Genomic DNA, 24,367 nt, shown 5'->3' on the forward strand with positions numbered 1-24,367 from the left:
TATCCCAAGAATGTTTAAACTGCTCCACAGTCTTACCCTCTACCACCTCTGATGGGAGGCTATTCCACTTACCCACTACCCTTTCTGTGAAGTAATTTTTCCTTAAATTTCCCCTGAACCTCCCCCCTCCAGTTTCAGTGTATGTCCTCGAGTTCTAATACTTCTCTTCCTTTGAAGAATGTTTCCCTCCTGAACTTTGTTAAAACCTTTGGTATATTTGAAAGTTTCTATCATGTCTCCCCTTTCCCTTCTCTCCTCCATACTATACATGTTAAGATCTTTTAGCTTTTCCGGGTAAGTTTTTGATGTAGGCCATGCCTTTAGTTGCCTTTCTTTGTACACTCTAATGTATTTATATCCTTCTGGAGATATGGTCTTCAGAACTGGACACCGTATTCCAGATGAGGCCGCACCAATGACCTATACAGTGGCATTTTCTCTGACGTCCTAGTGGATGCTGGGAACTCCGTAAGGACCATGGGGAATAGCGGCTCCGCAGGAGACTGGGCACAAAAGTAAAAGCTTTATGACTAGCTGGTGTGTACTGGCTCCTCCCCCTATGACCCTCCTCCAGTTAGATTTTTGTGCCCGGCCGAGAAGGGTGCATGCTAGGTAGCTCTCCTGAGCTGCTTAGAGTAAAAGTTTAAATAGGTTTTTTATTTTCAGTGAGACCTGCTGGCAACAGGCTCACTGCATCGTGGGACTAAGGGGAGAAGAAGCGAACTCACCTGCATGCAGAGTGGATTGGGCTTCTTGGCTACTGGACATTAGCTCCAGAGGGACGATCACAGGCTCAGCTTGGATGGGTCCCGGAGCCGCGCCGCCGGCCCCCTTACAGAGCCAGAAGAGCGAAGAGGTCCGGAAAAATCGGCGGCAGAAGACGTTCCTGTCTTCAATAAGGTAGCGCACAGCACTGCAGCTGTGCGCCATTGCTCTCAGCACACTTCACACTCCGGTCACTGAGGGTGCAGGGCGCTGGGGGGGAGCGCCCTGAGACGCAATAAAACACGTTTTAAACCTTATATGGCTAAAGAAATACATCACATATAGCTCCTGGGCTATATGGATGCATTTAACCCCTGCCAGTTTTCCTAAAAAAAGCGGGAGAAAAGGCCGCCGAAAAGGGGGCGGAGCCTATCTCCTCAGCACACAAGCGCCATTTTCCCTCACAGCTCCGCTGGAAGGACGGCTCCCTGGCTCTCCCCTGCAGTCCTGCTACAGAATCAGGGTAAAACAAGAGAGGGGGGGGCACTAATTGGCAGATAATACAAATACAGCAGCTATAGAAGGGAGAAACACTTATATAAGGTTATCCCTGTATATATATAGCGCTCTGGTGTGTGCTGGCAAACTCTCCCTCTGTCTCCCCAAAGGGCTCGTGGGGTCCTGTCCTCTATCAGAGCATTCCCTGTGTGTGTGCTGTGTGTCGGTACGATTGTGTCGACATGTATGAGGAGGAAAATGATGTGGAGGCGGAGCAATTGCCTGTAATAGTGATGTCACCCCCTAGGGAGTCGACACCTGACTGGATGGTAGTAATTAAAGAATTACGTGACAATGTCAGCACTTTGCAAAAAACTGTTGACGACATGAGACAGCCGGCAAATCAGTTAGTGCCTGTCCAGGCGTCTCAAACACCGTCAGGGGCTCTAAAGCGCCCGTTACCTCAGATGGTCGACACAGACCCAGACACGGATACTGACTCCAGCGTCGACGGTGACGAGACAAACGTAATGTCCAGTAGGGCCACACGTTACATGATCACGGCAATGAAGGAGGCATTGAACATTTCTGACACTACAAGTACCACAAAAAGGGGTATTATGTGGGGTGTGAAAAAACTACCCATAGTTTTTCCTGAATCAGATGAATTAAATGAGGTGTGTGACAAAGCGTGGGTTTCCCCCGATAAAAAACTGCTGATTTCTAATAAATTATTGGCATTATACCCTTTCCCGCCAGAGGTTAGGGCGCGTTGGGAAACACCCCCTAGGGTAGATAAGGCGCTCACACGCTTATCAAAACAAGTGGCGTTGCCGTCTCCTGATACGGCCGCCCTCAAGGAACCAGCTGATAGAAAGCTGGAAAATATCCTAAAGGGTATATACACACATACTGGTGTTATACTACGACCAGCAATCGCCTCAGCCTGGATGTGCAGCGCTGGAGTGGCTTGGTCGGATTCCCTGACTGAAAATATTGATACCCTGGATAGGGACAGTATATTATTGACTATAGAGCATTTAAAGGATGCATTACTATATATGCGAGATGCACAGAGGGATATTTGCACCCTGGCATCAAGAGTAAGTGCGCTGTCCATTTCTGCCAGAAGAAGTTTATGGACACGACAGTGGTCAGGTGATGCGGATTCCAAACGGCATATGGAAGTTTTGCCGTATAAAGGGGAGGAGTTATTTGGGGTCGGTCTATCGGACCTGGTGGCCACGGCGACGGCTGGGAAATCCACCTTTTTACCCCAGGTCACCTCTCAGCAGAAAAAGACACCGTCTTTTCAAACTCAGTCCTTTCGTCCCCATAAGGGCAAGCGGGCAGAAGGCCACTCATTTCTGCCCCGGGGCAGAGGAAGGGGAAAAAGACTGCAGCAGGCAGCCTCTTCCCAGGATCAGAAGCCCTCCCCCGCTTCTGCCAAGTCTTCAGCATGACGCTGGGGCTTTACAAGCGGACTCAGGCACGGTGGGGGCCCGTCTCAAAAATTTCAACGCGCAGTGGGCTCACTCGCAAGTGGACCCCTGGATCCTGCAGGTAGTATCACAGGGGTACAAATTGGAATTCGAGACGTCTCCCCCTCGCCGGTTCCTGAAGTCTGCTCTACCAACGTCTCCCTCCGACAGGGAGGCAGTATTGGAAGCTATTCACAAGCTGTATTCCCAGCAGGTGATAATCAAGGTACCCCTCCTACAACAGGGAAAGGGGTATTACTCCACGCTGTTTGTGGTACCGAAGCCGGACGGCTCGGTGAGACCGTTTTTAAATCTGAAATCATTGAACACTTACATAAAAAGGTTCAAATTCAAGATGGAGTCACTCAGAGCAGTGATAGCGAACCTGGAAGAAGGGGACTATATGGTGTCTCTGGACATCAAAGATGCTTATCTCCATGTCCCAATCTACCCTTCTCACCAAGGGTACCTCAGGTTTGTGGTACAAAACTGTCATTATCAGTTTCAGACGCTGCCGTTTGGATTGTCCACGGCACCACGGGTCTTTACCAAGGTAATGGCCGAAATGATGATTCTTCTTCGAAGAAAAGGCATCTTAATTATCCCTTACTTGGACGATCTCCTGATAAGGGCAAGGTCCAGGGAACAGTTAGAGGTCGTAGTAGCACTATCTCAGGTAGTGCTACGTCAGCACGGGTGGATTCTAAATATTCCAAAATCGCAGCTGATTCCAACAACACGTCTACTGTTCCTAGGGATGATTCTGGACACAGTCCAGAAAAAGGTGTTTCTCCCGGAGGAGAAGGCCAGGGAGTTATCCGAGCTAGTCAGGAACCTCCTGAAACCAGGACAAGTGTCAGTGCATCAATGCACAAGGGTCCTGGGAAAGATGGTGGCTTCTTACGAAGCGATTGCATTCGGAAGATTCCATGCAAGAACTTTTCAGTGGGATCTGCTGGACAAATGGTCCGGATCGCATCTTCAGATGCATCAGCGGATAACCCTATCTCCAAGGACAAGGGTGTCTCTCCTGTGGTGGTTGCAGAGTGCTCATCTTCTAGAGGGCCGCAGATTCGGCATTCAGGACTGGATTCTGGTGACCACGGATGCCAGCCTGAGAGGCTGGGGAGCAGTCACACAGGGAAGAAATTTCCAGGGCTTGTGGTCAAGCATGGAAACGTCTCTTCACATAAATATCCTGGAACGAAGGGCAATTTACAATGCCCTAAGTCAAGCAAGGCCTCTGCTTCAGGGTCAGTCGGTATTGATCCAATCGGACAACATCACGGCAGTCGCCCACGTAAACAGACAGGGCGGCACAAGAAGCAGGAGGGCAATGGCAGAAGCTGCAAGAATTCTTCGCTGGGCGGAAAATTATGTGACAGCACTGTCAGCGGTGTTCATTCCGGGAGTGGACAACTGGGAAGCAGACTTCCTCAGCAGACACGACCTCCACCCGGGGGAGTGGGGACTTCACCCAGAAGTCTTCCACGTGATTGTAAACCGTTGGGAAAAACCAAAGGTGGACATGATGGCGTCTCGTCTCAACAAGAAACTAGACAGATATTGCGCCAGGTCAAGGGACCCTCAGGCGATAGCGGTGGACGCTCTGGTAACACCGTGGGTGTACCAGTCAGTGTATGTGTTCCCTCCTCTGCCTCTCATACCCAAAGTATTGAGAATCATAAGAAGGAGAGGAGTAAGAACTATACTCGTGGCTCCGGATTGGCCAAGGAGGACTTGGTACCCGGAACTTCAAGAGATGCTCACGGAGGACCCGTGGCCTCTACCTCTAAGAAAGGACCTGCTCCAGCAGGGACCTTGTCTGTTCCAAGACTTACCGCGGCTGCGTTTGACAGCATGGAGGTTGAACGCCGGATCCTGAAGGAAAAAAGGCATTCCAGATGAAGTCATCCCTACCCTGATCAAGGCCAGGAAGGATGTAACCGCGAAACATTATCACTGCATTTGGCGAAAATATGTTGCGTGGTGTGAGGCCAAGAAGGCCCCTACAGAGGAATTTCAACTTGGTCGTTTCCTGCATTTCCTGCAAACAGGACTATCTATGGGCCTAAAATTAGGGTCCATTAAGGTTTGAACCACTCACCACTGTGGAATTAAAATATCTCACATGGAAAGTGGTCATGCTGTTAGCCCTGGCTTCAGCCAGGCGTGTCTCAGAATTGGCGGCTTTATCATATAAAAGCCCTTACCTAATTTTTCATTCAGACAGGGCAGAACTGAGGACTCGCCCTCAATTTCTCCCTAAGGTGGTTTCAGCGTTTCACATGAACCAGCCTATTGTGGTGCCTGCGGCTACTAGGGACTTGGAGGACTCCAAGTTGCTGGACGTAGTCAGGGCCCTGAAAATATATGTTTCCAGGACGGCTGGAGTCAGAAAATCTGACTCGCTGTTTATCCTGTATGCACCCAACAAGCTGGGTGCTCCTGCTTCTAAGCAGACGATTGCTCGTTGGATTTGTAGTACGATTCAGCTTGCACATTCTGTGGCAGGCCTGCCACAGCCAAAATCTGTAAAAGCCCATTCCACAAGGAAGGTGGGCTCATCTTGGGCGGCTGCCCGAGGGGTCTCGGCTTTACAACTTTGCCGAGCAGCTACTTGGTCAGGGGCAAACACGTTTGCTAAATTTTACAAATTCGATACCCTGGCTGAGGAGGACCTGGAGTTCTCTCATTCGGTGCTGCAGAGTCATCCGCACTTTCCCGCCCGTTTGGGAGCTTTGGTATAATCCCCATGGTCCTTACGGAGTTCCCAGCATCCACTAGGACGTCAGAGAAAATAAGAATTTACTTACCGATAATTCTATTTCTCATAGTCCGTAGTGGATGCTGGGCGCCCATCCCAAGTGCGGATTGTCTGCAATACTTGTATATAGTTATTGTTACAAAAATCGGGTTGTTTATTGTTGTCAGCCATCTTTTCAGAGGCTCCTACGTTTATCATACTGTTAACTGGGTTCAGATCACAAGTTGTACGGTGTGATTGGTGTGGCTGGTATGAGTCTTACCCGGGATTCAAGATCGATCCTTATTATGTACGCTCGTCCGGGCACAGTATCCTAACTGAGGCTTGGAGGAGGGTCATAGGGGGAGGAGCCAGTGCACGCCAGCTAGTCATAAAGCTTTTACTTTTGTGCCCAGTCTCCTGCGGAGCCGCTATTCCCCATGGTCCTTACGGAGTTCCCAGCATCCACTACGGACTATGAGAAATAGAATTATCGGTAAGTAAATTCTTATTATTACTTATTGTTTCTTCCTAAAGTCACTGTGAGAAGCAGTGATTAACCATTTCATAAAAAGGGGGATGCTAGAGGCAGTGTAGCATTCTCCAATTTTTGAGAGAAACTCTAATGTGGAAAGTACCTAGCATTCTGGACATTTAGCAATGTTTATTTGACGTTACAATGGGTCCGTGTTCCTTATATGTGAAACACAGGGCTTATAAATCCTATATCATAGCACCCAGCCAATGGGAATGCAGATTGTAAGGTTTATGTTTTGACATTAATGTTCTCACTATGAGAAACAATATGCAACTTTGAGGCCAGACTGTGGTATGATCAGATAACAGCCTGTGAACTGCATAGTTGTGCCCAGGTTGTTGCATGGATTTTGTGCATTAGTGTAGGATTCAGTATCTATAAAGTAATTCATTATGTTGACCTGTATCCACACTCTTATCTCAGGGGATCTGAATGGATTTATTAGTAAATTCTTCACACTGAAATTTTTTTGCTGAGATTACACATAAATAAACCCTGGTGCTATCCCTTTATTCTGAACATGAAGATGAATAAACATTGAATGTTTAATATTTTTTAAAAAAAAGGACCTGAATACAAATTCTGGTTCATGGTAACAGTTCTACTTACCCAGTATGGGGCAGATAAGGAGTCATACGCAGCGCGGCTATAATTGCGCCCAAATTGCGAGCACGGATTACATTTATATATGCTGTATGCAGAGTTGTACACATCAGCCTCTTGGTATGCTTGGTTTCATAACTGCCATCATTATAGGTCCTGCCTTTCAGGTTCCTGTCCTTGACTAGTGTCACAGCGTGTATTTACAGCTGTGGCCAAAAGTTTTGAAAATGACACAAGTATTGGTTTTCACCAAGTTTGCTGCTTCAGTGTTTTTAGAACTTTTTGTCAGATGTTAACTTACTATGGTATACTGAAGTAAAATTACAAGCATTTCATAAGTGTCAAAGGTTTTTATTAACAATTATATTAAGTTTATGCAAAGAGTCAATATTTGCAGTGTTGACCCTTCTTTTCAAGACCTCCTGCAGTTCACCCTGGCATGCTGTCAATCAACTTTTGGGCCACATACTGACTGGCCACCCATTCTTATCTAATCAATGCTTGGAGTTTGTCAGAATTTGTGGGTTTTTGTTTGTCCACCCGCCTCTTGAGGATTGACCACAAGTTCTCAGTTTGATTAAGGTCTGGGGAGTTTCCTGGTCTTGGACCCAAAATTTTGATGTTTTGTACCCAAGCCACTTAGTTATCACTTTTGCCTTATGGCAAGGTGCTCCATCATGCTGGAAAAGGTATTGTCCGTCACCAAACTGTTCTTGGATGGTTGGGAGAAGTTGCTCTTGGAGTATGTTTTGGTACCATTCTTTATTCATGGCTGTGTTCTTAGGAAAAATTGTGAGTGAGCCCATTCCCTTTGCTGAGAAGCAACCCCACACATGAATGGTCTCGGGATGCTTTACTTCTTGCATGAAACAGGACTGATGGTAGCACTCGGTCAGTATGTGGTCTAGAAGTTGATTGATAGCATGCCAGGGTGCATTGCAGAAGTGTTGAAAAAGAGGTTCTGGTATGAATGGTCTACAATGTGAAGGTCGACAGTCATTAGGTCGGCCGCTATTGGTCGACATTGACATGGTCAACAAGGACAAATAGTCAACACATTAAAATTGTCGACACATGAAAAGGTCGACATGGCTTCTTGAACTGTTTTTGGTGTAATTGTTAGCTTAACATGACTAGTGCGTGTTACGCTAACACAATTAGTGCGCTGCGTCCCTTTGCATGGCTCGCCATGCTGCGGGCAAGGTGCCTCGCTCTGCTACCGCTGCGCTCGGCACATGTTACTATTCTCCATTGTAGTCCACGTGGATGGTAAAGTATGAAAAAGTTAAAAATCTATTTTTATTTTAAAAAACAACAACCTTTGCATGTGTCGACCATTTTCATGTGTCAACCATTTATCCACGTCGACTGTGTCATTGTCGACCAATAGTGGTCGACCTAGTGACTGTCAACCTAAGTAGGGTCGACTTGCCAAACGGATACCGAAAAAGAAGGGTCAATACTGCAAGTATTGACTCTTTGCATAAACTTAATTCAGTTGTCAATAAAAGCCTTTGACACTTATGAAATGCTTGTAATGTTACTTCTGTATACCATAGTAACATCTGACAAAAAGGTCTAAAAACACTGAAGCAGCAAACTTTGTGAAAACCAATACTTGTCATTCTCTAAACTTTTGGCCACAGCTGTACATCAGAACACATATGAAGAGGCATATAATAAATTCTGTGCTTTAGAAAATGTGTCCGGTAAGAGTTTGATATGTTCAATATGTGTGGAACACAGGTTGCTTTTATTTTGTGGACACTGTGGAAGATTGGGATTCTTGGAGTGGCCACATTAAAATAGTAAAAATATGAGAGCACAAACGTTATCAACTTTCATTGAAATAAAACTCTGCAAGTATCCTTGTTTAATACTTTATTAATGAAAGAAAATCTTATTATTATCCACAGGATATTCATCTATAACTGTAAGACATAGGGGTATATGCAATTCACAGCGAATCGCGGCAATTTTTCGCCGTTTTTTAATTCGACTTAATTCGACAGGTGAATTCCGGAAGGTGGCTGCCGGAATTCACCATATTCAATGAAAAACGGATTCGCCAGAACCGCGGGCGAAAATCGGCAGAGTTGACAGGTCTTTGGGGAATTCCTCAAATAGACATGATGGCGTATCGTCGCAACAAGAAGCTTCAGACATTTTGTTCCAGGTCAAGAGACCATCAAGCAATAGCAGTGGATGCACTAGTGACCCAGTGGGTGTTTCGGTCGGTATATGTCTTCCCTCCACTTCCACTCATTACGAAAGTTCTCAAAATCATAAGAAGAACAGGAGTCGAGCGATCCTCATTGTCCCAGACTGGCCAAGGAGGGCTTGGTATCCAGATCTTCAGAAGTTGCTCATAGAATATCCTCTGCCTTTTCCTCTCCGCGAGGACCTGCTGTAGCAGGGGCCGTGCGTGTGTCAAGACTTACCGCGGCTACGTTTGACGGCATGGCTGTTGAGCGCCGAATCCTAGCCGAATTCCAAAAGAAGTAATTCCCACTCTTATTCAGGCCAGGAAGGTAGTAACGTCTAAACCTTACACCGTATTTGGAGAAAATGTGTCTTGGTGTGAAACCATGAAGACTCCAATGGAAAAGTTTCAGTTTTGGACGTTTTCTCCAGGCGAGTGTGGATGCGGGCCTACGATTGGGTTCAATCAAGGTCCAGATTTCGGCCTTGTCAGTTTTCTTTCAGAAACAATTGGCCTCCCTTCCATAAGTTCAGACATTCGTGAAGGGGGTGCTACACATCCAACCTCCATTTGTGCCTCCTGTGGCACTATGGGATCTTCACGTGGTGTTGCGATTCCTTCAATCGGATTGGTTTGAACCTCTCCAGGAGATTGAGTTGAAATTTCTCACTTTGAAAGTGGTCATGCTGTTGGCCTTGGCATCCGCAAGAAGGGTGTCCGAGTTAGAGGCCTTGTCTCACAAGAGCCTTACTTCGTTCTCCATGAAGATAGAGCTGAGTTACGAACTCGTTAACAATTTCTTCCAAAGGTGTTTTTTTCTTTCCATATAAACCAGCCTATTGTGGTGCCAGTGGCTACTGACACCATCGCTGCTTCAAAGTCCCTAGCTGTGGTTGGGGTTTTGAGAATCTATGTCGCTAGAACGGCTCAGATAAGGAAAACAGAGGCTCTGTTTGTCCTGTATGCTCCCAACAAGATTGGGTGTCCTGCTTCTAAGCAGACTATTGCGCGCTGGATCAGAGGTACGATTCAGCACGCTCATTCCGCGGCAGGATTGCCGTTACCGAATTCGGTGACTGCCCATTCTACTAGAAAGGTGGGCTTGTCCTGGGCGGCTGCCTGGGGGGTCTCGGCATTACAACTTTGCCGAGCAGCTACTTGGTCAAGGGCAAACATGTTTGCTAAGTTTACAATTTTGACACCTTGGCCGATGAGGACCTACAGGTTGGTCAATTGGTGCTGCAGGGTCATCCGCATTCTCCCGCCCGTACTGGAGCTTTGGTATAACCCCATGGTACTGAAGTGGACCCCAGCATCCTCTAGGACGTATGAGAAAACAGGATTTTAATACCTACCGGTAAATCCTTTTCTCCTAGTCCGTAGAGGATGCTGGGCACCCAACCCAGTGCGTACTTTACCTGCAGTTATTATTTTGTTGAAAATGTTTTCAGCACGTTTGATGTAATGTTCATGCTGTTGGCATGTGTTTTGTTGAATACCATGTTGTGCGGCATGGTTGAAGTGTGAGCTGGTGTAAATCTCACCGTTAACTTTAAAGTAAATCCTTTCCTTGAAATGGCTGTCTCCCTGGGCACAGTTCCTATACTGAGGTCTGGAGGAGGGGCATAGAGGGAGGAGCCAGTTCACACTCTAGAAAAGTCTTAAAGTGCCCACGGCTCTTGCGGAACAGTCTATACCCCATGGTACTGAAGTGGACCACAGCATCCTCTATGGACTAGGAGAAAAGGATTTACAGGTAGGTATTAAAATCCTGTTTTTGATCTCAGTGATGTTAGACTAAATAAATATCAATGTGTGAAAAGCCAATTAACAATTGATGGTCTCAGTGGAAAAGAGGCACATGCCACATCTAGATGGATATTGAATTTTACCTGACATCAAGTAGCTACTGCCACCTATCGTCCCACTAACTATTAACATACAGTAGTGACATGTGCCTATTTCTCACCAGCAGCAAAATAGAAATGCCTGGTATTATATTTAATTACATATTTAATTATATTATAAAAAAGTAATTTTGTGGCATGTGCCTCTTTTCTACTGAACCCTTCAATTCAACATGCATTAGGTCGACAGGGTCACTAGGTCGACAGTTCAAAAGGTTGACATGAGTTTTTCACTTTTAAAAAAAAATGTTGGACTTTTTTATACTTAACGATCCACGTGGACTACAATTGGCAACGGTAACCTGTGCCGAGCGCAGCGAGGCACCTTGACCGAAGCATGCTGAGCGAAGCGAGCCATGCGAGGGGACACGGTACATTAATTTGGGTTTCCGGTCACTGTACGGAGAAAACAACACCATAAGCAGTAAAAAAAACAAAAAAACTCATGTCGATCTTTTGACCTGTCGAACTAGTACATGTCAACCTAATTACCATGGCGACCTAGGGACCATGTCGACCAACAGTGGTCGACCTAATAACTGTTGACCTAAATTGTGTCGAACCAACGACCCATACCATCGCATAGTTAGATGGACATTTAAAAAAAAAAAATACATTTCACAACTACATGCAGATGAAAGTATGAACACCAAGGATGATGGCTGCAATGTAGGATGTGTTTTATTTTTTGTCATACCTGCCTGTCTGCCCCTCCCCTTTAGAATGTAAGCTTTTACGAGCAGGGCCTCTTCCCTCGTGCTTGTTCTCCCTTAAGGGGGTTACACACGGAGAGATCCGTGCTTAAAATCTAAGCAATCTGACTAGATTGCTTAGAAGTTAAGCACGGATCTCTTGTGTGCATGCCCCCCAGCGATAGCTATCCCCAGCGCTAGATTGGCCTAGATTGGCACAATCTAGCACATCGCTCATTTCTCCCGCTGGGTGAAATCAGCGATGTCACAACATTGCGCTGTGCTGAGCGGGGGGAGAGATGTGTGCTGAACGGTCTGTGACAGATCGCTCAGCACACATCTCTCCAGTGTGTACTGGCCAATCTAGTCTGCCCTTTTTTAACCTTTAGGTGATCTCAACCTTATTTGATCTTTAGTTCTTTGTAAGCGGATTCCTACAACGGCACATTTTGGTTTGCTGCATCCTGCTGTATATTTCAGTGGTACGATCACTGATGCAGTAGTAATGATAAACCATGTCCTTATCCTGTATTATTTTGTACTGTAAGTCTTTCTTGTTTAATTTGTTTATATACTTTGTAAGGTGCAGTGATCTTTGTAAGGTGCTGCAGAACCCTTATGGTGCCATATAAATAAAGGATAATGGTAATAATTTTCACATGCAGTTGCATACTTTTGGGGCAGCGTTTTAATACAAGAGTTAAAGGGGCCTTATTCTCTTTAGTCATTTTCCTTTCTTTTACTGAAATTACATAATCAGTTTAAGCAGATGCTGATGCAAGTTTTAATTCCTAATTAAGTATGCATACAACTAGATTCCCTTTCACTGTGCTGAGACAGAATAGCATTTAATTAATATACACATATGCTGATTTTATCCTTCATTAGCCATTTAATCTGAAACTATTTAAATTTCACTTTAAACAAGTGAATATCTTTTGCTTAATCAACATAATTTTAATTTTCTGCAAACGTTGGAAATGCAGTGATCTTCAAAAGAAATATCCGACTCACTGATGCCATCTCTACAGTTTAAAGTGAGTTAGAGTTTGGTGCGTTCCTGTCTCCAGTCTTTGAACTGTCTGACATTAAGAATTTTAAACTTTATAGAAGTGAATTCCTTAGTGCATTAAATACTTCCTTTCATCTTTTCTGGTAGATTGGAACTGCATTTACTGAGTCCATGGATTCTTCCATTGGATGTAGGTGGCACGTTGAGTAAATATACATCTTTCAGATCATTTTAAAATGATTTGGCTTTGTAAAGGCAAGGAAACCTTATTGCAGTGATACTATGGCCGTTTAGAGAATTGTTCTTGTAGCCAATGGCATCTTAGATTCATACTAGAGCTAATATGATGAGAAAATAACTATTCTCTGTGTCAGGGACCTTTCCGGCTAGCAATTAACAAATTAAACCCCAAACAATTTCCTGCATTGGTTGTTTATGGGTTGTCTCTGGTTTGAATAGTAGGGAACCGGTCTCTAGGTCGACCACTATCTAGGTTGACCACTATTGGTCGACATGTTGTAGGTCAAAAGGTCGACATGAGTTTTTCACTTTTTTTTCTTTTTGAACCTTTTTATACTTAACAATCCACGTGGACTACGAGGGGACACGGTGCACTAATTGGGATTCCCGGTCACTCTACAAAGAAAACGACACAAAAAATAATAAAAACTCAAGTTGACTTTTTGACCTGTCGACCTAGAACATGTCGACCTAGAGGCCCTGTCGACCAGTGGTGGTCGACCTAGTTACTATCTACCTTCCATACCACACCCGAATAGTAATCTAGTTGGGTGCATGGTTTTGTCTCCAGCTAGGGTAAATAATTCTATTAAAGTTTTTACAAACTAATTTAATAGGTGTAAATAAAAGATCAGAAGATATTCTGAAGCCACGGATCCAAGTGTCCGCCACTAACAGGATGGCTATTGGGTAGTCACATCATTTGTCTGCTGTCTGCCCTTTGCACCGATGCAGAGCACATGGACTATCAAGGTGACATCTCACCAGCAGTACCACTTGTGATTTCATTGGCCAAAGATCTATAACCTTGCAGGGCTGCTTTATCATTTAGGTGAGAATGGGTAGGAGGAAGAGGCGTATGGCTGATATGTCATCTGGTTGGTGGGTATGATGTTGTAGGGTCGACAAAAAGTTTTTTCGTTTTTTTATAATTGGGGTAGGTATTTAAACCAGGTTTTTTGCATTTATTTTTTCATGGATATATAACTGAATCCTGCATATTATAGTAATACAGGTTGAGTATCCCTTATCCAAAATGCTTGGGACCAGAAGTATTTTGGATATCGGATTTTTCCGTATTTTGGAATAATTGCATACCATAATGAGATATCATGGCGATGGGACCCAAGTCTAAGCACAGAATGCATTTATGTTTCATATACATCTTATACACACAGCCTGAAGGTCATTTTATACAATATTTTTTATAACTTTGTGCATTAAACAAAGTGTGTGTACATTCACAAAATTCATTTATGTTTCATATACACCTTATATACACAGCCTGAAGGTCATTTAATACAATATTTTTAATAACTTTGTGTATTAAACAAAGTTTGTGTACATTGAGCCATCAAAAAACAAAGGTTTCACTATCTCACTCAAAGTCCGTATTTTGGAATATTTCGTATTTCGGAATATTTGGATATGGGATACTCAACCTGTACTGTGTAACATTGCTTTGTATTAGAAACATCATCAACTATGTTTTGATGTTTTCTGAAATTAACAATTCAAAGTAGTTAGGCTTTGATATGATTTATTTAACATCTTTCAATAAACCATTTTTTATTGCTTATTATTCCTATTACATCTGAATATATGCAGATAAACTAAACATATTAAAACATACAAAGTACACTTCAGACATCTCAATAGGACTGATGGTTTTAAATTGAAATAAACATAGAGATTAAACCATGAGGTGTTTCTCTGTGTATTGCCTCTTTAAAGTGTTGTAGTTGTTAGTACTGTAGTTGTGGTTTTCTCATGTCCTATAGGATTGTTAGGGGAGGAGTTTGTGGAGTCATAGCTAATGCTAGGCAGATTTAGTAACTTTTTTATCTGGTTCACCCTTCCTGTATCTCTGGGGTGGGTGTGTGTATTTATGAATTTACTGTTGGTTCAACTCACTCAAATGAAGACGATAAGTAACAGGAATGTGGAATAATACCAGGGGGATCCCCTCATAATAGGCTTGTTGTAAAGCCTATTATATGTAGTCACAGCATAATAAAAAAACCTGAGGGTTTAACTCAGCCATTCCTGGTACAGAGCTATGTATAGTGACAGTGGGGTATTGTCCTCATTTATCCTTGTTAATATCTTCCCGGTGTGCAAAATCATGTTTGATTCGATACAGGGCTTTATTTGTAGGTGTCAGCCATGGGAGAGCGAGGCATTGATGCTGGCCACAGAGCTGTGTATGTCATACTATCTGTGATGCTTATGGGACAGTATTTATTATTGTGATGAATAATTTGGAAGGATCCACAGTTCTTCACACTGCCAGATAGTGGAGTAAACGGCACAAACCTAAAACAGGGACTTAAAGGCAGACCAAGTAATCCCAGGCATGAAAACAGTGGTGATGGAGGGCCCTGCTCATGATAGAGTTAACATTGGAAGCGAGTCAGTGTGTCATAGAGTATAGATTGGGACAGTCGTGAAGATACCTTGATTGGAATGGGTTAAGCGCTAATAAAGAGATGGGTTTTCAGAGAGTGTTTAAATATCTGAAGCCTGTGGGAGATTCTGATCATGTGCCAGGTAATTCCATAAATGGATACCACCAAGGTATAATTCTTGTAGAAGTGAGTAAGAGGTGGTTACAAGAGTCAAGTAGCAGAATAGGGCAGAGTAGAATGAAGGGGTGGTTTGTTGAGGGCTTTGTAGGTAAAGGCAACTCATTTCATTTGGATTATTTACCTCAATTTTATAAATAAGGGATGATGGTAAATTTTTATTGTTGAACTTAGAAATTTCAGACTTGAGCAGAACCTGTTAGGTGATGGGAGACTGCCATTTAGTCTAATGTTAAATAAACTAATAAAAACAAAAATGTACATACAATCACTTCTTGTAGTTCATTGAAATAAAACTTTAAAATATACCTTTCAGTGTCGGAGGTTTATTCCTTTATAAATAAACATATATGTATATTAATTAGGTCTTGCTGTGGCAATGGTACCGGGTGATAGGTCGACAGTCAAAAGGTCGACAAGCAATAGGTTGATTCCAAATTGTCGACATGGTCAAAAGGTCAACATAATGGCTGACACGCGAAAAGGTCAACATAAGGTTTTGGTTGTTTTTTTTTTTATTCAAACTTTTTCATACTTTACCATCTACATAGACTATGACTGGGAATAGTAACCTGTGCCGAGCTCTGTGGTAGCGGAGTGAGGTACCTTGACCCTAGTTCAAAGGGACGCAGTGCACTAATTGGGGTTCCACGTGCTGGAAGAGAACATTTGACACAAAGAACCTCATAAAAACTCATGTCAATCTTTTCACATGTCGACCATTTTTGTGTCTATATAGTGCATGCCGACCATTTGGCATCAACCTAGACATTGTCGACCCTTTGACTTTCGATCTATTGAACCCTAACAGTGGCCAATAACAAATGTTCTCTCCTACTCTGAGATCAGTTTAGTCCTTGCATCAGGATAGAAAGTCCATATTGCCCAGGCAGTGGCAGCAGATTATAATGGGAAGGTTGTCTTTACTATATAATGTCGTCCTCTAACGATCTTGGGAAAAGAGTTGTTGCCAATTGTGTCATGGGAGAAGTCGCCATGAAAAAACACTGTTTATATTTTCCTAGTAGGTTCCTTACCGTGCTGTTCTGTTGAATAATTGAATCTTTTCTTTCTCGTAAATAAACAACTAAAAGAAACTAAAAAATAGCTGATTTCCTAAAGCAAAGTGTTACCAAATCCGTCCAAGCTTTTGTCTACTGCAGTCATCACAGAGATAGAACAATACTGCCGCTGTTTCTGCAAGCCAGACTCTTCTAAATCAGCTTGTTATTTGAACACTGACCTGATTCAGTCCTAGGTCTTGGGTCATGTTTTATTCAGAGCAAGAAAATGGAAAATCTGGCAGGCATCGGGCTCCTTGTGCTGAAACCATGTTTTTATTTAGCTCACCGTGCAACAATAGGAGATGAGGTTGATGAGCGAATACAAGGGAATTTCAATTCATTATTCATTACTAGGCTAAAGCTTTAATTATACAAAGGGTTATCATGTGATTCTGTTTTGTTTTGGGGGTTTAAAAGGAGGTCGGCCTTGACTTTTTCATTTATGACAAACATTTTGTTTGGCTGAAACTATTTTACACCTTCGCTTAATAATAAACTGCTCAAAAAAATAAAGGGAACAATGAAATATTCTTATTAAATACTTTGTTCTTTACATAGTTGAATGTGCTGACAAAAAAAATCACACAAATTATCAATGGAAATCAAATTTATTAACGCGTGGAGGTCTGGATTTGGAGTCACCCTCAAAATTAAAGTGGAAAAACACACTACAGGCTGATCCAACTTTGATGTAATGTCCTTAAAACAAGTCAAAATGAGGTTCAGTAGTGTGTGTGTGGCCTCCACGTGCTTGTATGACCTCCCTACAATTCCTGGGCATGCTCCTGATGAGGTGGCGGATGGTCTCCTGAGGGATCTCCTCCCAGACCTGGACTAAAGCATCCGCCAACTCCTCGACAGTCTGTGGTGCAACGTGGCGTTGGTGGATGGAGCGAGACATGATGTCCCAGATGTGCTCAATTGGATTCAGGTCTGGGGAACGGGCGGGCCAGTCCATAGCATCAATGCCTTCGTCTTGCAGGAACTGCTGACACACTCCAGCCACATGAGGTCTAGCATTGTCTTGCATTATGAGGAACCCAGGGCCAACCACACCAGCATATGGTCTCACAAGGGGTCTGAGGATTTCATCTCGGTACCTAATGGCAGTCAGGCTACCTCTGGCGAGCACATGGAGGGCTGTGCGGCCCGCCAAAGAAATGCTACTCCACACCATTACTGACCCACTGCCATACGGTCATGCTGGAAGATGTTGCAAGCAGCAGAACGTTCTCCTTGGCGTCTCCAGACTCTGTCACGTCTGTCACATGTGCTCAGTGAGAACCTTCTTTCATCTGTGAAGAGCACAGGGCGCCAGTGGCGAATTTGCCAATCTTGGTGTTCTCTGGCAAATGCCAAACGTCCTGCACGGTGTTGGGCTGTAAGCACAACTCCCACCTGTGGACGTCGGGCCCTCATACCACCCTCATGGAGTCTGTTTCTGATCGTTTGAGTAGACACATGCACATTTGTGGCTTGCTGGAGGTCATTTTGCAGGGCTCTGGCAGTGCTCCTCCTGTTCCTCCTTGCACAAAGGCGGAGGTAGCGGTCCTGCTGCTGGGTTGTTGCCCTCCTACAGCCTCCTCCACGTCTCCTGATGTACTGGCCTGTCTCCTGGTAGAGCCTCCATGCTCTGGACACTACGCTGACAGACACAGCAAACCTTCTTGCCACAGCTCGCATTGATGTGCCATCCTGGATGAGCTGCACTACTGAGCCACTTGTCTGGGTTGTAGGGAGGTCATACAGACACGTGGAGGCCACAGACACTACTGAGCCTCATTTTGACTTGTTTTAAGGACGTTACATCAAAGTTGGATCAGCCTGTAGTGTGTTTTTCCACTTTAATTTTGAGGGTGACTCCAAATCCAGACCTCCATGGGTTAATAAATTTGATTTCCATTGATAATTTTTGTGTGATTTTGTTGTCAGCACATTCAACTATGTAAAGAACAAAAGAACAAAGTATTTATTAAGAATATTTAATTCATTCAGATCTAGGATGTGTTATTTTAGTGTTCCCTTTATTTTTTTGAGCAGTGTACTTATTATGACTCTGTTGCACTTGTAAGTTATATATTACAGAGAAGTGATACTTTCTTTTGCTGATTCAGCAACCCCAAGCAATGATGATCACACATATCCAAATGTGCAGCCGCGGAAATGGATCATTTTAAATTACGTATTGGACATTTATCACTTCAGCTAAACTCCTGAAGGGAGAAGATAAACTACCAACGCCAATTAGAAATTCCAGAGCTGTAGCATAGAAAGCTGATAAGCCATAGGCTGTACTTCCGAATTCCATTTCAGTACTAGAATAAGTTACTGCACCTCTTCAAGGTTCCTGTGTGTGTGCATAGTAACTTGTGTTTAACTGCAGTACAGCTGGTAGTTTTGGGCTGGGTATTACCTGACATCGATTTTGATGTGACACCTTATCAAAATTGCACGTGGTCACTTTGTGACTGTTTTGCTGTAAATGTTACAGAAGGAGGACAGGATGAGAAGCATAGTTATAAAAAAATATTTATATTTAAATTGAGCTTTAGGTCCTGGTTCAGAGTTGGACACTTGTGCATTCATATTTGCATCTTTTGCCATTGTTGCATTTACCAATTTATGTTAATACCAGCACAAGCCGTTCTCTAGTGTACGGCTGTGCTTCTGAATGTGCAAGATCTAAGATGCCCACTTTGAGCATTATAGGGATGCTGGAAACCCACTTTATATGTCTTTAGACGCAACCATTGGTCGCACCATGAAAACTTGCACAGTGCTAGACACATTCCACTGTGTGCCTCCAATGTGCGCGATTAAGCATCTGAGTTCGCAACTAGTGCTGCAACATGCCTGTTACACGCCCATAAAATGCCCATAAGATAGTACATATCAATGCATCTGTATAGCAACCGTCCAGGAAGGCAGTTGGCCTAACTCAGATGTGGTTGGAGTTGATATCACTGCTGCTTCCTTGGAAGGTAATGGTAATGCAGCAGGAAGTGTCTACTACAAGCAGACGCTTCCTGCTGCAGTAGTGATTGGAGTTTCTTCCTAAGACGCAGCATCGGATCCCTCTCCCACCATCGGGCAGCTTACGGCACCCATGATTGATTTTTTATGTTTGTAACCGCAAAGATTAACTTTGCTGTTTTTGTTGGACACCAGAATGAGTCTTTTTGTCAGTGCTTGGCCTCCTCTGACACATTACCAAATTTCAAAAGAATAACACAAATATATTTTTTCTTCATTCCAAAAAAAAATTGTGATCGTTACTATACTGCTTGCCTCACATGAAACAAACAAATGTATAAGTTCAGTTTCCTGGTTTTTTTAAGTTTAATGATAACAAAGCCTCTTTGATAAATGTTAGCAAATGTACCACTCTTAACATTAACATCTATTAACATCTCTCCAAACACTAGGAGTTGCTGGGTATGTTTTGCCACAGATGAAGATGACCGGACAGCAGAATGGGTGAGGCCATGCCGGTGCAGAGGGTCTACCAAATGGGTGCATCAGTCATGTCTCCAGCGGTGGGTAGACGAGAAACAGAGGGGAAACAGCACAGCCAGAGTCGCATGTCCTCAGTGCAATGCAGAGTATTTGATAGAATTCCCAAACCTTGGTGAGTGTACACAGTACAAGCCGCTTCCAATACCATTCATCGCAGCTGTGCTACATTTTATATTTGTTTAAACATCGCTTGTAGAGATAAAGATATATTAGGACATATTGTCAGTTATTTATTAACAGTTATATATATAGCGCAGCATATTCCTTTGCGCAGTTATGTTTTTCTTTTGATGTATAAGTCTGCCCCACACAAATCAATAGAATGTTAGTTTGGTGGTGTTCGTTAGAATATATATCTCTGAGGACATCCTATAACCAGGAAACACAATTAACTGAACAAGGATTCATAAACAGGGCCTTTTTGTATGTGGCTGCATATTGATTACTTGGACCTCTGAATCTAGCATAGAACACAGGAGGGTTATGAAGGGATAAGCAGACAGCCGCCTAAGAAAAGGTGTATTCAGAGAAAAAATAATACCATATTGTATCTGGTTTTGTCAGAAAATTGGCATTTCTGTAATAGCTAGGTGCTTCCCAAAATCCCAGAATTACATCTGAAGTCTATATGCATATTAGGTGCCATTTGGCAATCACTAGGCTGTGGCTCCTTTGTTTATCATGTGTATTCTAGTAAAGATAGGTGTACGGTACAATGGACAGAGAGAATATTTAGTGTGAGTAGTATAATCCGCTCAGCCCTTACTACATCAGGTCTTGGGAATCTGCAAGATCACAGTCCTGACACTAGTGTAGTACCAGTTAGGGGTGAATCAAATTACTGCCTCTGACCATTATCAGAGTGCAAAATCAGAGATACCTTCTGGGGTCCCGCTCATCACTTTAAAAAGTTAGAAACGTACATTTTTATTTTGTCTTAAATGTATTTGCTTTTATCTGTGCTTTGTTACTACATTTTTAAATAAGTGGGCGTTTTGTCGGAGTATGGGCGTGATGGCAGGAGGAAAAATAATTTACTACGTTGACGTTTTTTTTAATATGATTTTCTTTTAAGTCTGGCTCCCCATCAGCATTTGTTTTCAGATTTACCTATACTCATCCAAATCCCAACACAGTGGTGAATTCAGACGATGAACATACGCCATTAGCAATGTGCAGAACATCTGATAAACACCAGAGGGTGCAATATGTTGGCATTTGTTAGTCGTCATTGTTACAGTATGTTTCTCATACGTCCTAGAGGATGCTGGGGACTCCAAAAGGACCATGGGGGTATACACTTTTTAAAAAAAACATTTTCTTTTTCTATCCTTTCATTTGTGTGTCTTTATTTTAATATTTCGCAAGTTCTTTTTAATATTACTATTAAAAGTTAAATTTTATGTATAAAATATTGTGCACCATTTCAAGGCAATTTTTCTCTTCCTTTGTGCTTGTTGCACACTATAAAGACTTAAACTGGGTGTGAACTGGCTCCTCCCTCTATGCCCCTCCTCCAGACTTCCGTTAGACTTTGTGCCCAGGAGTGATGGGTCACACACTAGGGGAGCTCTACTGAGTTTCTCTGAAAGACTTTATGTTAGGTTTTTTATTTTCAGGCAGACCTGCTGGCTACAGGCTCCCTGCATCGTGGGACTGAGGGGAGAGAAGTCAGACCTACTTCTTCTTAGTTCAAAGGCTCTGCTTCTCGGCTACTGGACACCATTAGCTCCAGAGGGTTCGATCACTTGGTGCGCCTAGCTGCTTGTTCCCGGAGCCGCGCCGTCACCCCCCTCACAGAAGCCTGAAGAAAGAAGCCGGGTGAGTATTGGAAGAACAGAAGACTTCAGTGACGGCAGAAGTCTTCAGTAACGGAGGTAAGAGCAGCGATAGTGCTGCGCTCCATGCTCCCACACACCAACGTCTATGGCAGGGTGCAGGGCGCTGGGGGGGAGCGCCCTGGGGGCATGTTGCTGAGGGTCTAAAATGCTGGCTGGGGAAAATATTTAGGTGCCCGGGCACCGGGTATGTTCACCCCGCCAGTGTGCCGCAGGGGGGAGCAACAGCGGTAGCGCTGCGCTCCCTGCTCCCACACACGCCATCGGCCTGCAGGGCGCTGGGGGGGGGGGAGCGCCCTGGGCAGCATATGGATATATAATAAGATCACTGGCGGGGGGACATACTTCGGTGCCCGAACACCGGGTATGTTCACCCCGCCAGTGTTCCGCGGAAGGGAGGGAGCAGCAGCGGTAGCGCTGCGCTCCCGGCTCCCACACACACACACCATCGGCCTGCAGGGTGCTGGGGGGGGGGAGCGCCCTGGGCAGTATATATATGGGTGATATAAGTGGTATACTATGTAGATCACTGCGGGGGGACATACTTAGGTGCCCGCCCAGCCAGTGCGCCGCGAACGGGAGGGAGCAGCAGCGGTAGCGCTGCGCTCCCTGCTCTCGCACACCATCGGCGTGCAGGGCGCTGGGGGGGAGCGCCCTGGGCAGCAATTATTGAATGATCCCGGGCGGGGGAACATACCCGGACACCGGGTGTTTTCGCCCCCGCTGCGTTCCATGGCTCCCACACACCTACGGCTTCCGTGGGTGCGGGGCGCCCTGGGCTTTGTTTAAACATAAAGGGAGATATACAGGGGGTTAATCCCTGTATATAGGTTCCCCAGCTCAATTTAGATTTATATATTTATATAATTTGAGTGGGCTTAAGCGCGCCGGGAAGGGGCGGAGCTTAGCCCTCACAGAGGAGTCAGCGCCATTTCTTCAGATCCCCGCCAGGACTTGCTGGATAGTAAGATGGAGGGGGGGCACAGTGTTTTTAAAGCTATATGGGTGTCATATAGCTTTATGGTTGATAATGGACGCATAATCACTCTTATATTACATAAATTCACTGTTTCCTTGTGTGTACCCACTATTGGTTAGTCGGCATATGTCGGCAGGTGTGAGGGCTTTGTCATAAGCTGCTGTGGGGATAATTGTCGGCTTCGCCGGCGCATGGCGGTACTTGATTCGGGAAATTAAGTATTAGCAATTTGGTATTTGTGTGCTTAAAACAGTAAACACGATAGCGGAGATACAGTTGTTTGGGGATGCCCTGTCGGCATCAACTGTATTTCCTGGGTAAAAAAAAAAATCAAGCTGTTATTACCTTGCACGTGTGTGTGTGTGTGTGTGTGTGTGTGTGTATGTATATATATTGATAGATAGATATATATATATATATATATATATCTATCTATCTATCTATCTATTTTTTTTTTTTTTTCTTTTTCTTTTTTTCTCTGACGTCCTAGTGGATGCTGGGAACTCCGTAAGGACCATGGGGAATAGCGGCTCCGCAGGAGACTGGGCACAAAAGTAAAGCTTTAGGACTACCTGGTGTGCACTGGCTCCTCCCCCTATGACCCTCCTCCAAGCCTCAGTTAGATTTTTGTGCCCGGCCGAGAAGGGTGCACACTAGGGGCTCTCCTGAGCTTCTTAGTGAAAGTTTAGTTTTAGGTTTTTTATTTTCAGTGAGACCTGCTGGCAACAGGCTCACTGCATCGAGGGACTAAGGGGAGAAGAAGTGAACCTGCCTGCTTGCAGCCAGCGTGGGCTTCTTGGCTACTGGACACCATTAGCTCCAGAGGGACCGAACACAGGCCCAGCCTCGGAGTCCGGTCCCAGAGCCGCGCCGCCGGCCCCCTTACAGAGCCAGAAGCAAGAAGAGGTCCGGAAAATCGGCGGCAGAAGACATCAGTCTTCACCAAGGTAGCGCACAGCACTGCAGCTGTGCGCCATTGCTCCTCATACACACCTCACACTGCAGTCACTGAGGGTGCAGGGCGCTGGGGGGGGGGCGCCCTGAGCAGCAATAAAAACACCTTGGCTGGCAAACATACATCACATATAACCCCCAGGGCTATATGGATGTATTTTAACCCCTGCCAGAATCCATAAAAATGCGGGAGAAAAGTCCACGAAAAAGGGGCGGAGCCTATCTCCTCAGCACACTGGCGCCATTTTCTCTCACAGCTCCGTTGGAGGGAAGCTCCCTGGCTCTCCCCTGCAGTTACTACACTACAGAAAGGGGTTAAAAAAGAGAGGGGGGCACTAATTAGGCGCAGTATTAATAAAACAGCAGCTATAAGGGGAAAAACACTTCTATAAGGTTATCCCTGTATATATATATAGCGCTCTGGTGTGTGCTGGCATACTCTCCCTCTGTCTCCCCAAAGGGCTAGTGGGGTCCTGTCATCTATCAGAGCATTCCCTGTGTGTGTGCTGTGTGTCGGTACAATTGTGTCGACATGTATGAGGAGGAAAATGGTGTGGAGGCGGAGCAATTGCCTGTAATGGAGATGTCACCCCCTAGGGAGTCGACACCTGAGTGGCTGAGCTTATGGAAGGAATTACGTGACAGTGTCCCTCTTTACAAAAGATTGATGACATGAGACAGCCGGCTACTCAGCCTGTCCAGGTGTCTCAAAAGCCATCAGGGGCTCTAAAACGCCCGTTACCTCAGATGGCAGATACAGACGCCGACACGGATACTGACTCCAGTGTCGACGATTAAGAGACGAA

At 44.5% G+C, this 24,367-nt stretch overlaps 1 protein-coding gene across 1 annotated transcript in view; it reads left to right on the forward strand.

Moving 5' to 3' along the window:
- The window catches only part of MARCHF5 (membrane associated ring-CH-type finger 5), a 211,247-nt gene that overhangs the window by 92,930 nt on the left and 93,950 nt on the right, over positions 1-24,367 (forward strand). Inside the window, exon 2 of the mRNA XM_063962041.1 lies at positions 19,700-19,902. Coding sequence (XP_063818111.1) covers positions 19,700-19,902 — 203 coding nt within the window. The remainder of the gene's footprint in view (positions 1-19,699; positions 19,903-24,367) is intronic.

The sequence above is a fragment of the Pseudophryne corroboree genome, chromosome 3 (assembly GCF_028390025.1).
Source record: "Pseudophryne corroboree isolate aPseCor3 chromosome 3, aPseCor3.hap2, whole genome shotgun sequence".
In the NCBI taxonomy this organism is placed as follows: domain Eukaryota; kingdom Metazoa; phylum Chordata; class Amphibia; order Anura; family Myobatrachidae; genus Pseudophryne; species Pseudophryne corroboree.